We start from the raw sequence: 11,523 nt of genomic DNA, 5'->3' as shown, positions 1-11,523 counted from the left end.
TCATTCAAATTGAAGGGGAAACGACATTAGAATCGAGCAATAATGTGCAAAATATCATTAAGTAAAGAGTAAGTTATAATAAAAATAGAGATGAAAAATGGATGTATCAGTAACCACCCCCCCTGCCCAGATAGTGGTGTATTCAGATCATCCACATTCATATACATTTCAGACACAGCAGACCTTTGCGTCCACATCCCTGTCTGACAATAAACTTCTATTTTACAACCTTGTCTATCGTAGCTGTGGGAACTAGAACGAGCTATTTTATTGTACTCCCTCCGTTCAAATTTGAATTAAAACCACGACGAGTAAATCAGAACGGAGGGAGTATATTGTATGTACCAACAATTTTAGTGTGTTGCACTGAGTCTGAGGTTGAACTATAACAGGAAGACGACACCGTCATTGAGGAATGGGAAGACAAGGAGCGGTTCTGCCCGAAGGCACACACCCTAGTTCGCTGGCGGTGGCAGGGGCATAGGAGGTTCTTCAAGGTCCGGCCGAGGACATGTACGACTGGTTGTAGCGGCAAGTGAGGACACGTTGGGGATACCCGATTCCATGCTGAAGCGACCGCCCCGCCACCATCGGCTAACACCTAGATCTAACTCTAGCGAAGCTTGATGCCGCATCAGAAGGCGTCGAAGATGGCTGGACCACATCAGACCCGCCCTGGCAGAACCAGGAAGTGACCTTATTCTACCCCGTCAGTGACTCCACTGCCTAGCTACGGTCGGCCTGACACCTAGGCCTAATCCTAGGCGAAGCTCAGTATCCATTAGAAGGCGGCAAAGAGGGCTAGACCACCCCAGATCTATTCAAACAAAACGAACCGGCCATATACGACACCGAAACTCCACACGTCCTCCACCAACGCCGAGTCGCATCGCCGGAGCAAGGACATGACAGGGAGACCTCGTTCGATGCCGCCATCAGACACTTACACCTAGCCCTAGCCAAGACCAAGGCAACCCTATCCACACGCCCCGACCGCCTCCCCGGCGCCGAAAAGCACCCGGCGGTGGAGGGGAAACAGGCAGTGCTGTGAACCGCTGTCATTTTTCAGTTTTATCTGTTTGGGCCCTTGCTCATCTACATGAGCAAACCAGCCTACTAATCTTTTTGCACTTTGTCTACATGTATGTGCGGGTGTGGGTGCGGGTGGGTGGGCATCCATGAGGTTCATGTCAGCTTCAAAGCCCATCCCATGCGCCCAATTCAGCTGCCCCCATTGCCTTTTGCGTTTGTCATCTCCCCTGATTATTCCCCCAATACGAGATCCATCTCCACTTTTGCATGGTGGTCTGCCAACCAGCACACATGGCCATGGGATGCTGGCAGAATAGATAGAGAAATTCAGACTCCCCAGGAAAAAAGGACGAGCGAGCAGCAAACCACCCCCGTATTTCCCTCTCCCCCCTTTCCCCTCGGATACCCACCCCCACCCCCGCCCGAGGTCCAGTGGAGCCGCGCACGCACTGAGCCCGCCCGCCCGCCGCGACGAGCCCGACCCCTTCTCCCTCTCCTCCCCGTCGCCGCCGCCCCCTCCCCCCTTCCCCCGCCGGCCCGCTCTCCCTCCTCCGCCGCACCACGTCCCCCGCTGCCGGTTCGACTCGATCCGGCCGGCCCCGACCCGCCGGAGATCGAGGAGGGCTCGCCTGAGGCCCAGCAGGCCCCGCGGCGACCGGGGTCCCCGGCAATTCCGCCGCCAAGGAGGTGCGGAGGCGCATCCCCGCGCCCGCCCGCGCTCCCTCCCTCCCTCCCTCCCGCTCCGCTCCAGGGAAGAAGGGAAAGCGCGCATCTTGGAAGGACGATTTGTCCGTTCGTCGTCGTCCCCCAGCTGGTGCGGTGGGTCGGCTCGCTTGCTCAGCTCACCTCAGCTCACGGGGCCGGATTTGGTCTGGCGGTGCGGGTGCGGTTGGGGTGCGAATTAAAAAAGGGCGAGGAGAGGGGGAGTGGTTAGTTCTTCCCTTGGCCGCTTGCAGCGGGGGCGCTAGCTGCTTCGTTGGCTCGCTCGTGCCATTAAAGGCGTCCCCTTCCTCCCTCCGCCCCCCTCCCTCTCCCCCCGTCCCCCGGTGGTTGGGTTCTCGGAAGATCTGCGGCGGTTCTTGCCAGGGGTTTGGGCAGATTCGGAGGAAGAAGACGGGGGCCGGCTCTGATTCGCCGTGGTATTTATGTGCCATGAGGAAGCTCTTCTTCTCCGAGTTGACCTCCTGCAAGGAGACCAAGCTCCAGTCCGCCACCCACTCATGGCTGCCCATGGACAAAGGGAAGCTCTCCAAGTTCACTGGCCACTCCAGCTCCTCCTCCTCCTCGATGTAAGCCTTCTTGCCTCCCCACCATCCCTAATTTCCTTGCAGCAAGGCAGTACAAGTGCTCTGTTTGCTGCTGAATTGTGTTATAAGTACCTTGGTTAATTATTAGTCTGGTCTTGGGGCGGTGAACATCAAAATTCAGATTTTTTTTAGTGCTGCTAGATGTTTTTTGGTGTGAAGAGCCAGCTGATTCAAGTGTCTTTCCTTGTCTTTGGGATGCAGAGAATCTCTGATGAAAATGCCGGAGCCGCCGGTCCTCCCGCACTTCAAGCCCGCTGACTACGTCGACATACTGGCCCAGATTCACGAGGAGCTGGAGTACTGCCCTCCCGATGAGAAGTCGTGCCTGTACCTGCTCCAGTTCCAGGTTTTCCGCGGGCTGGGTGAGGCCAAGCTGTCGCGAAGGAGCCTCCAGGCTGCCTGGGAGAAGGCGAGCACGATACACGAGAAGCTCATATTTGGGGCATGGCTCAAGTACGAGAAGAGAGGAGAGGAGCCGATATCGGACCTTCTTGGCTCGTGCGGCAAGTGCTCTCAAGAGTTCAAGCTGCTGGATTTCGTCTCGCAGATCTCCGCCGAGTCGCATGGGATAAGCTATGACGATGAATCTGATGAGTTCCAGGGCTCCCCTGTGGTTCATTTCCGGATAAGGGATGACATGATTGCATGCGATAGGCGGAAGCTGGCGGCCTTGTCAACTCCACTGTATGCGATGCTTAACGGTGGGTTTAAGGAGTCGCATCTTGAAGTCATTGACATGTCTCGGAATGGCATCTCGCCTATTGGTATGCGGGCCATCAGTAAATTCAGCCTATCAGGAAGACTACCGTATTTGTCAGCAGAATCTATTTTGGAGATGCTTGATTTTGCTAACAAATTCTGCTGCAAGGGCCTCAAGGATGCTTGCGAGCAAAAACTTGCTTCTTTTGTTTCTTCCAGGCAAGATGCCATAGATTACATGGAGTGTGCTATTGAGCTGGGCTGTTCCATACTTGCCGCGTCATGCTTGCAGGTGCTCCTGAATGAGCTTCCAGAATGCTTGAATGATGAGCAAGTGGTTAGGATATTCTCCTCCGCGAATAAGCAGCAGAGATCCACTATGGCTGGCAATGCATCTTTCTCCCTATATTGCCTTCTTGGTGAAGTCTCCATGAGCATCAGTGCAACATCAGATGTCACTGTAAGCTTCTTGGAGAAGCTGGTTGACTCAGCATCAGATTCTAGACAGAAGCAGTTGGCCTTGCATCAATTGGCTTGCGTGAGGCTGCTAAGGAAAGATCATGCTGAGGCTGAGCGCCTGTTCAATGCCGCCTTTACCGCTGGTCATGTCTACTCAGTAGTGGGCTTGGCTAGATTGGCCTCTCTGAGGAGTAATAAACATTATTCTCTCAACTTGCTTGACTCTGTCATGTCATCTCGGTGGCCTCTTGGGTGGATGTATCAAGAGAGAGCCCTATATCTGGACGGTGACAGCAAGTTGGAGAATCTCAATAAGGCTACTGAACTGGATCCTACCCTTACATACCCCTATATGTTTCGAGCTGCATCATTGATGAAAAGGCAAAGTGTTGAAGCTGCCCTGATGGAGATTAACCGGATCCTGGGGTTCAAGCTGGTCCTGGAATGCTTAGAGCTAAGGTTCTGTTGCTACCTTGCTCTAGAGGACTACAGAGCTGCCTTATGCGATGTACAGGCAATCCTCACGCTTGCTCCAGATTATCGTATGATTGGTGGTCGGGTGGCTGCGAAGCAGCTGCGTACGCTTGTAATGGAGAATGTAGAGCAATGGACGACTGCTGATTGCTGGATGCAGCTTTATGATCGGTGGTCCTCTGTGGATGATATTGGATCCCTCTCGGTCATATATCAAATGCTGGAGTCAGATGCTGCTAAGGGAGTACTGTACTTCAGACAATCTTTGCTGCTTCTCAGGTAACTTAATTAATTTATGTTATTGCACAGAATAATTGATATCTGGCATAATGCAGTTTGTTAGTCTATCAATTATTGGCATTGTAGATGCTACATCACATGGTTTGCATGCCTGGCATGTCTTGGAATGCTAATTCAATAGATGGCTGATCACAGATCAGCATAGTTGCACATGCTTCCTCCATGATCTAATTCTTTGGCAGTATATGTTAGGACTAATGCAATTGTCTTTGTTCTTTTTCCAGATTAAATTGTCCCGAGGCTGCAATGCGCAGCTTGCAGCTTGCTCGTGAGCATGCGGCAAGCCAACATGAACGACTTGTTTACGAAGGATGGATACTGTATGATACTGGCCACTGCGAGGAAGGATTACAGAAAGCGGAAGCATCGATTGCCATACAGAGATCATTTGAGGCCTTCTTTCTAAAAGCTTATGCTTTAGCTGATTCGAGTCTTGAGGCGTCAACCTCAGCAACAGTCGTATCGCTTCTTGAAGATGCATTACGGTGTCCCTCAGATAGACTTAGGAAGGGCCAGGTAAGACTTTCCTACACCTCTTTCTCAGATCTGCCTGGATAAACATTCCATGCATGATAAGGATTTGCTGCCTTGTTTCTCCTGTGACATATTGCTATATAGAGATCCACAGATCTTATACCGTAAATACTTATGTAGCAAAGGAGGGTTTTATCCCAGGCTCGCAAATTACGGAGTGGAACTTTGTTGACTTTTCTACCTATTCCTTTTGTGTAGTATATGCATGTGCATTTCCTCATTTGTTAAATGTATAGGTGACTCTTTATGATTCAGATCAGGTGTTGCTATACATAGCCCTTGTTAGGATGTCATATTCGTTGTTACATTGAGTAATGGGAATGGTGCACTTACCATTAAAAAATGGCTGTCCTGGTGCTCCTAACATGGCAACTCATTAACTGGTCTATTGAGGGTACTCCAAGAGTGATTTGATTTCTTGTCAAATGGATATCTTCTTGTCTAAGTTAGAGCATGCCATACCATCCAGGGTATAGAATGCCATTTTTCCCATATGGAGTGGGTTGTTGGCTTCAGTAGCTGCTCAGATGAATTTCATCATGTTTGCAATCATCTTAGCTACCTGCCTTTGTTCTTTGCTACATGAATTAAGCTACTTAATTGAAAACTTTTTCTTTAGCACAGCTAGATCCAAGTTCGTATATAGATGATTCTGTAACTTTCTAGGCTGAAATGTCCAGACAAGAAGCATCTAACACATATATTTGTTTCACATCTTACAGGCTTTGAATAACCTTGGGAGTGTTTATGTGGATTGCGGGAATCTGGACTTGGCAGCTGAATGCTACATTAACGCTTTAAAGATTGGCCACACGAGAGCTCATCAAGGCCTTGCCAGGGTTCATTTCCTTAGGAATAACAGGACCGGTGCATTCGAGGAAATGACCAAGCTGATAGAGAAGGCCAGGAGCAATGCATCAGCGTACGAGAAGAGGTCTGAGTATTGTGACCGGGATCTAACTAAAGCTGATCTGCAGATGGTCACCAAACTTGACCCCCTCCGGGTCTATCCCTACAGATACCGTGCTGCTGGTAAGCGCTTGTACCTGCCTAGCATATCTAGTTTTAGATCACCAGTATCAAAGAAGGTTGAAACTTTGAATATAAAATTCTGGTCAAAGTAGTTCAATTTGTTATTGGTTGTAGCTCATCTGCGCCCAACTCTCAGAGAGGGTTTGTTGGTACTTTAACAAACCAACTACCCAGTTCCTAACATGGGCTAGTGATAAGTCAATGTTGTTTGCCATATTCTATGCTCAACCTGATCAGTTGGTGCAACAACCATATATTTCATTTAGTTCCTGAATTAGCTCATCTGTTTAAAGTTCTCATGCCCCCTTTATGCTGATGTGAACTCCTGTATGATCTGGTCCTCAGTTCTGATGGACAACCACAAGGAGAAAGATGCCATCTCAGAGCTGACTAAGGCAATTGCCTTTAAGGCGGACCTGAACCTGCTCCATCTGCGTGCGGCCTTCCACGAGCACGTGGGTGACATCTCAGGCGCCCTCCGGGACTGCCGCGCAGCACTTTCCGTGGACCCCAACCACCAGGAAATGCTCGAGCTTCATCATCGGGTGAACAGCCAAGAACCCTGAGCCCGTTGTTGTACATACAGGAGGGGCTCCCATAGCGAAAACCCATACCAGTGTATGTTCTGTACCATACACAGCAAGCAGTAATTTTTAGTTTTGATGGTATCTAGTGCGGCTGTAAGGATTGTGATCATCAAACCGACTAAAATTAAGCCACGTGCTATATGGAAAATATTACATTCCACTTGTGTCACTTGGCTAACACTAACTGGGCAATAGGCTTCAGCATGCAACAATATGCATTGAACCGAAGGCCTGGCTGTTGTGTCCATCAGTTTTTGCACTGCTGTAAAATCCACTTCTTTTGTGTTAGTACTTAGTAGTGAATCTGCTGCAACATGCAGTTTGATTTGTCCATTGTGCTACCAGTTTCATGTTTTGTAAACTGCTAAATAACACTATTAGTTGATCCTCAGTCTCCAGATGTAAAGATAGTTAAAGTAGTTGTTTTTGCGTGATTAACCATGGTTAGGGCCTGAAACTTGGATATCATTTCTGATTTCATGGTCGGTAAACTGGTAAAATACACTGCTAATAGTTGTATATGGTTGAAGACTGGAATGATCTGCACGAGATGGTTACCGCTGCATGTTATTCCTCTGATGGACAGGTATAGTTTATTTTCCTTGTTAGTGAACATATGTAGTGACCATGACACTAGATGAACTTATGTTGCATTTCCCTGTTACTTTTGAAGGTTGCAATGGTGGGATCTCACAAGGGAAGCTGCCATTTATTTGATACAACTGGTATGTCACTCTAATCATAGTTAAAAGCACTGTTGATGTTATTTGCAATTGAGTACTACCTCTGTATCAAATATAAGATATTTTTGTAGTTCAAATTGAAGTGCAAAAACATCTTATATTTTGGTAAGGAGGGACTGAGGGAGTAATAGTAAGCTGATATGAAACATTAATATTTAGACATGTAGTGATGTTATCTAGTTTTCGATTTCATTGATGACTGCAAAAGGAAGCTTCAGTACAAAAGTCAAACAGATCTAAGAATCAGGAAAAAGGAAATCTGTCCAGAAGAAGATTACTGGCTTCCATGTACATAATTTTGCAGTGGATGCATTAGGGAACTTAATACTCTGTTAAGAAACACTCATGCTTAGCCTTTTTGAGATCCGGACTCTAAAATTATCTGTTAATGTGATGCCACTAATACCATCTAAGCATCTGTATCTCATTCAGCAGTTTGCTCCAGGAAGCTCCTTGGGAGTCCTGACTACTTCTGCAGAGTCAAGAATCCGTGTTGGTAATGGCGATGAGCTTCTCCACAGATTTAAAGGTAAAATTCCGTTCTCCTTCATTGTAAAATGTCTAGGATATGTTTGCTGATCAAAATACAATTTTATTTTTTGCAAATCTAGAGCACATGAACAATGTTATTCTGTGTAATTCAATCTGTGGTGACCTGTTGCTCGCGCACGCGCATGCTCACGCTCACGCACACGCACACGCACACGCACACACACAGAGGGAGATTTGGGGCACCGCAGGACTTGTGCCTTTTCTCTGTTTCTTTCTTCTCACTAACAAATGAACCGGATACAATGGCTTAAATAGCGAATACAATGGCTTAAATAGCGAAACATGCAATGCCCCAAGCCACACTGGCCTGATCTTAAACTCATGCACACGTTCTCCACTTGTGCAGCATCTCCGCAACGGCTGCACAACGCAGCCAAAACAGCATGCATTTAGCTGGCTGACACTAACAACCTCCATGCAATCTAGCTGACTAACACAGGTATACACGCCACTTGCACGTCCAGGCCGCATTTTCATTGGGCTCGTTCCTGGTTCACTGAAACACGCGCCTACACAAAATGACTCCAAGAGCACTTGCATGGTTGCCCTCGGGTACGAACTTGCGGATGTGCTCACGTTGCTGCCGCCGCACAGGCTTCTTTCTATCTCTGTGCTTCTCCTGCTGCTGATCCGCCTGTGTCATGAAGCAACACATGCAATTTTCCTTGAACCTACTAATGAAATTATATGACAATTAAACTATGCAGTACAATAAAACATAAACTGGACCTATAAAACAAGGATAACTCTAACAGAGCAATGCACTAGTGTTAGTTTGGGTCTTTGCATTCACTTTGTGTTTGATATTTTGAACAGGGGTTCAGCAATACCGGAAGCCAAATCTCAGCATCTGTAGCTCCAGAGGGGAAATCTGTAGTCTGTGTGTGCCTGTGAGGACTCCCATGTGTTAAATGTGTATGTCTGGAACATGGCAACAGTCCCTGTCCAAGCATAAACAGAAGCAGGAGCAGGAGTCCATGATGTAGCTGTTGAACTCGCATGGCCTGGTATCATTTGAGTGCCGTAGCAGCAAACAGCCAGACACAGCGATTCGGACGGTGCAGTGAACTCTGTCCCTGAAGCTCCTGTACAACACGGTGAGCATGAACCGAATGGGACTGCTCACAGATACACCGGGAGCCGAGTTTGCGAAGCTGGTTCAAAGCACAAAACACCAGCTATCATCCAGTTGAAGCAGTGTCCCCATCCTTGCCCGACGAACAACTACCGTCTGCCAAGAGCAGTCGTAGTCATGGCTATCTAGCGCCTGTCTGCGTGGGGTTTGGTATTTGTCACTGCAGGACGAGGAGGAGAAATCAGAGTGTTCCAGAATTTTGGTTTCCCTGTTCGAGTGTAAAGCTAGTGTAAGAGCGGGGGGCTGTTGGTTTCTTTACTGTGTAGATATCTTTTATTTCTTCACCAGTTCACCTAGAATCTCAACTATTTGAAAGTTCTGGGGACTGGTTAGCATGCATGCGTCCACCATTTTTTTCTAGTTTGGTCAAAATTTGTCTTGTTAAAGTATTACTACATAATATTTCATTCAGTTTTTGTGTGCATCATGATGTTTCTTTTCGGACTCTGATAACTGGCGAACATCAGATTTGTTTTTGATGGGTACGTCAGTTTTTCAAGCATGACAAATGAACCTTTTTTAATGGCAATTTCCATGTTCAGTTTTTTTTGCTAGAATTTGCCGTGATTGTTAAAAGAAATTGGCAAAAAAGGTGTGATTTGCCATGCTTAGCCAGTGGACGTCATATTTTTAACATTTCTGTCCTTTTATGTACAGGTAAAATAAGAGAGTACTTGTCAGATTTTTACCTACTTTTATGTTGTTTTCTTCATTTTTTTGGGCTGTATCTTTCGTCGTGTATATACTACTAGTAAAATAAGAGTACTTGTTAGATTTTTATGTAGTATACAGTTTTTATTGGGTTTTGTCATGTTTGAGGATGTATCTTGATGTTTCGTCGTATATCAGCAAAATTGGGACGCATGAATCACTAAACACATTCAACGGTGGATCGAGGCATGGTATGTAGCTTGCGTGGTAGAAAAATGACCGTTGAAAGTCTCTATTTTGAGATCACTCTGTTGAAAGTTCTCTCTGTTTTGGTGCCTTGAGAGTAACATTACAGAATACTAGATAGCTTGTGCAAGTTCATGATCAAAATAACATTACGTAGTTCCCCACTATTTTTTCTTGCCAGTGACCAATGATTGAGCAACCACACCGTATAACCATTTATTATTGTGAATATATACTGTATAATATTATATCACTGCACGGACCAAGTTACGTCCTCCTCCCTGCTGCTACACGACTGATGATGGTCCATTGGTTCAAACAACAATCGCCACACCATTCATTTATACCTAAGCATGAGAAGAAAGAAACACAGTGAAGATCCATGGAGCTGCATGAGTACATTAATTCCTAGCAGAGGAGACAGACACACTGCAAACTGGTGAAGGTAAGCAACAACTAGCTGATCGATCGAGGCTGCGATGATAAAACAGGAGCCTCGAACGCGCCGGCGACTGTCACGACGACGCCGATCATCAGTTGCCGGCCGCCGGGGGTGGTGGCGGTGGCCAGGTGAGCTCGAGGCCACCGAAGTCCTCCCATGCGCCGGTGGGGGCGAGCGCGCCGTCGCAGGCAGCCCACGGCGCGAGACTGTCGTAAAGGTTGTCTGTGACTGACGATGCCGTCCACGGGAACCCGCCGAGCCCGAGGTCGAACTGCGGCAGGAAGACGGGGCCGCCGTCGGTGAGGAACGGGAAGACAGGGAGCTGGGGGAGCGTGTCCGGCAGGTCTGGCTGCGGCGGTGGCGTCGAGTCGGAGGAGGGCGTGTGGGGCTCGGCGGAGGACCTGCGGCGCTTGCTGCTGCTGCCGGAGCCGCGGCGGCAGGCGCCACCGACGGGGACCTTGCGCAGCGTGCCGCCTTGCGTCCAGTAGCGGCGGCAGGTGCGGCAGTAGTGGCGCGGCTGCGCCGTGCTGTAGTTGTTGTAGTAGCAGAACTTGGTGTCGGTGGAGCTGCACCGCGGGCACTCCAGCTTCTGCTGCTGCTGGCTCTCGCCGTTCTTCTTGGTCACCGCGCTCTCCTGATCACCACAGTTCACCGGACGCGCGCGTCAGTACGTACGTACGTGCGCCGCTTGCCGGAGAAGAGAGAGATAGAGTGAGCACCGAGCAGAGCAGAGACTGACCTGCGCGAGTGGCTGCTCTTGCTCAGCAGCGTCGGGGGCGGCGAAAGGGCGCTTGGCGCCGGCGGCGGGCAGGAGCGAGGCGGAAGCTGGAGCCATCGTTTGCCGTGCGGGCAGAGCAGCGCATGCCGTGTCCGACCCGGCCGGCTTAAAACGAGCTGCGGGCGGGCGCGCGTGGTGATCACCAGCTAGCTAGCTCTACCAGTAGCTAGGCAATTAGCTAGGAGAGGTAGGAGACGTAGCGGTCAGTGTGAGCTGGACCGATGGGCGGCAAGCGGCGGCGGCAATCAGATGATGGATCGGGCGACGGGAGCGGTTGGTCGTGGCCTACTAGTGGTAACCTATGCGAGGCCGTGTGCCCATGGGGTGTCCTATATATAGAAGCCGGCGCGGCGGCGGGTCCCGCGGTGACGCGGCATGGACGAACGGCCGGAGAACTAAGTTGCCGCTGGTACCAGCCCAGTCCACTCCAGACAAGCATGCACGCGCGGCACTGTGCTAAGATACTGTGATCGACGTTGTACGTGATCGGCGAGTGGGCATCGTCGCAGCGGCATCTGGCGTCGCCGCCGGTCGGACGAGCCGTGACGGCGA

General features: G+C 49.2%; 2 protein-coding genes across 2 annotated transcripts; one reads left to right on the top strand and one right to left on the bottom strand.

Annotated features, from left to right (window-relative positions):
• Positions 1 to 1,572: 1,572 nt before the first annotated feature.
• LOC125540309 (ETO1-like protein 1) lies at positions 1,573 to 6,584 on the top strand. Its single transcript, XM_048703915.1, has 5 exons — positions 1,573 to 2,321; positions 2,541 to 4,250; positions 4,496 to 4,787; positions 5,528 to 5,837; positions 6,183 to 6,584. Exons 1-5 carry the CDS (start codon positions 2,185 to 2,187, stop codon positions 6,401 to 6,403), a joined length of 2,670 nt encoding a protein of 889 aa, XP_048559872.1. The 5' UTR covers positions 1,573 to 2,184; the 3' UTR covers positions 6,404 to 6,584.
• A 3,540-nt stretch (positions 6,585 to 10,124) lies between these two features.
• LOC125540310 (dof zinc finger protein DOF3.1-like) lies at positions 10,125 to 11,288 on the bottom strand. Its single transcript, XM_048703916.1, has 2 exons — positions 10,933 to 11,288; positions 10,125 to 10,827 (listed from the first exon to the last, which is right to left on the bottom strand). Exons 1-2 carry the CDS (start codon positions 11,026 to 11,028, stop codon positions 10,285 to 10,287), a joined length of 639 nt encoding a protein of 212 aa, XP_048559873.1. The 5' UTR covers positions 11,029 to 11,288; the 3' UTR covers positions 10,125 to 10,284.
• Positions 11,289 to 11,523: the final 235 nt, after the last annotated feature.

This window comes from Triticum urartu, chromosome 2 (assembly GCF_003073215.2).
Source record: "Triticum urartu cultivar G1812 chromosome 2, Tu2.1, whole genome shotgun sequence".
In the NCBI taxonomy this organism is placed as follows: Eukaryota; Viridiplantae; Streptophyta; class Magnoliopsida; order Poales; family Poaceae; genus Triticum; species Triticum urartu.
This window is presented reverse-complemented; position numbering and strand designations above follow the sequence as displayed.

Excerpts from the sequence above, each read along its gene's own strand:
- LOC125540310 (XM_048703916.1), bottom strand. The coding sequence starts at position 11,028 with ATGGCTCCAGCTTCCGCCTCGCTCCTGCCCGCCGCCGGCGCCAAGCGC. Across the intron at positions 10,828-10,932 it reads AAGAGCAGCCACTCGCGCAG|GAGAGCGCGGTGACCAAGAA; the intron begins GTCAGTCTCTGC and ends TGTGGTGATCAG.
- LOC125540309 (XM_048703915.1), top strand. The coding sequence starts at position 2,185 with ATGAGGAAGCTCTTCTTCTCCGAGTTGACCTCCTGCAAGGAGACCAAG. Across the intron at positions 4,251-4,495 it reads CAATCTTTGCTGCTTCTCAG|ATTAAATTGTCCCGAGGCTG; the intron begins GTAACTTAATTA and ends TTCTTTTTCCAG. Across the intron at positions 5,838-6,182 it reads CTACAGATACCGTGCTGCTG|TTCTGATGGACAACCACAAG; the intron begins GTAAGCGCTTGT and ends TCTGGTCCTCAG.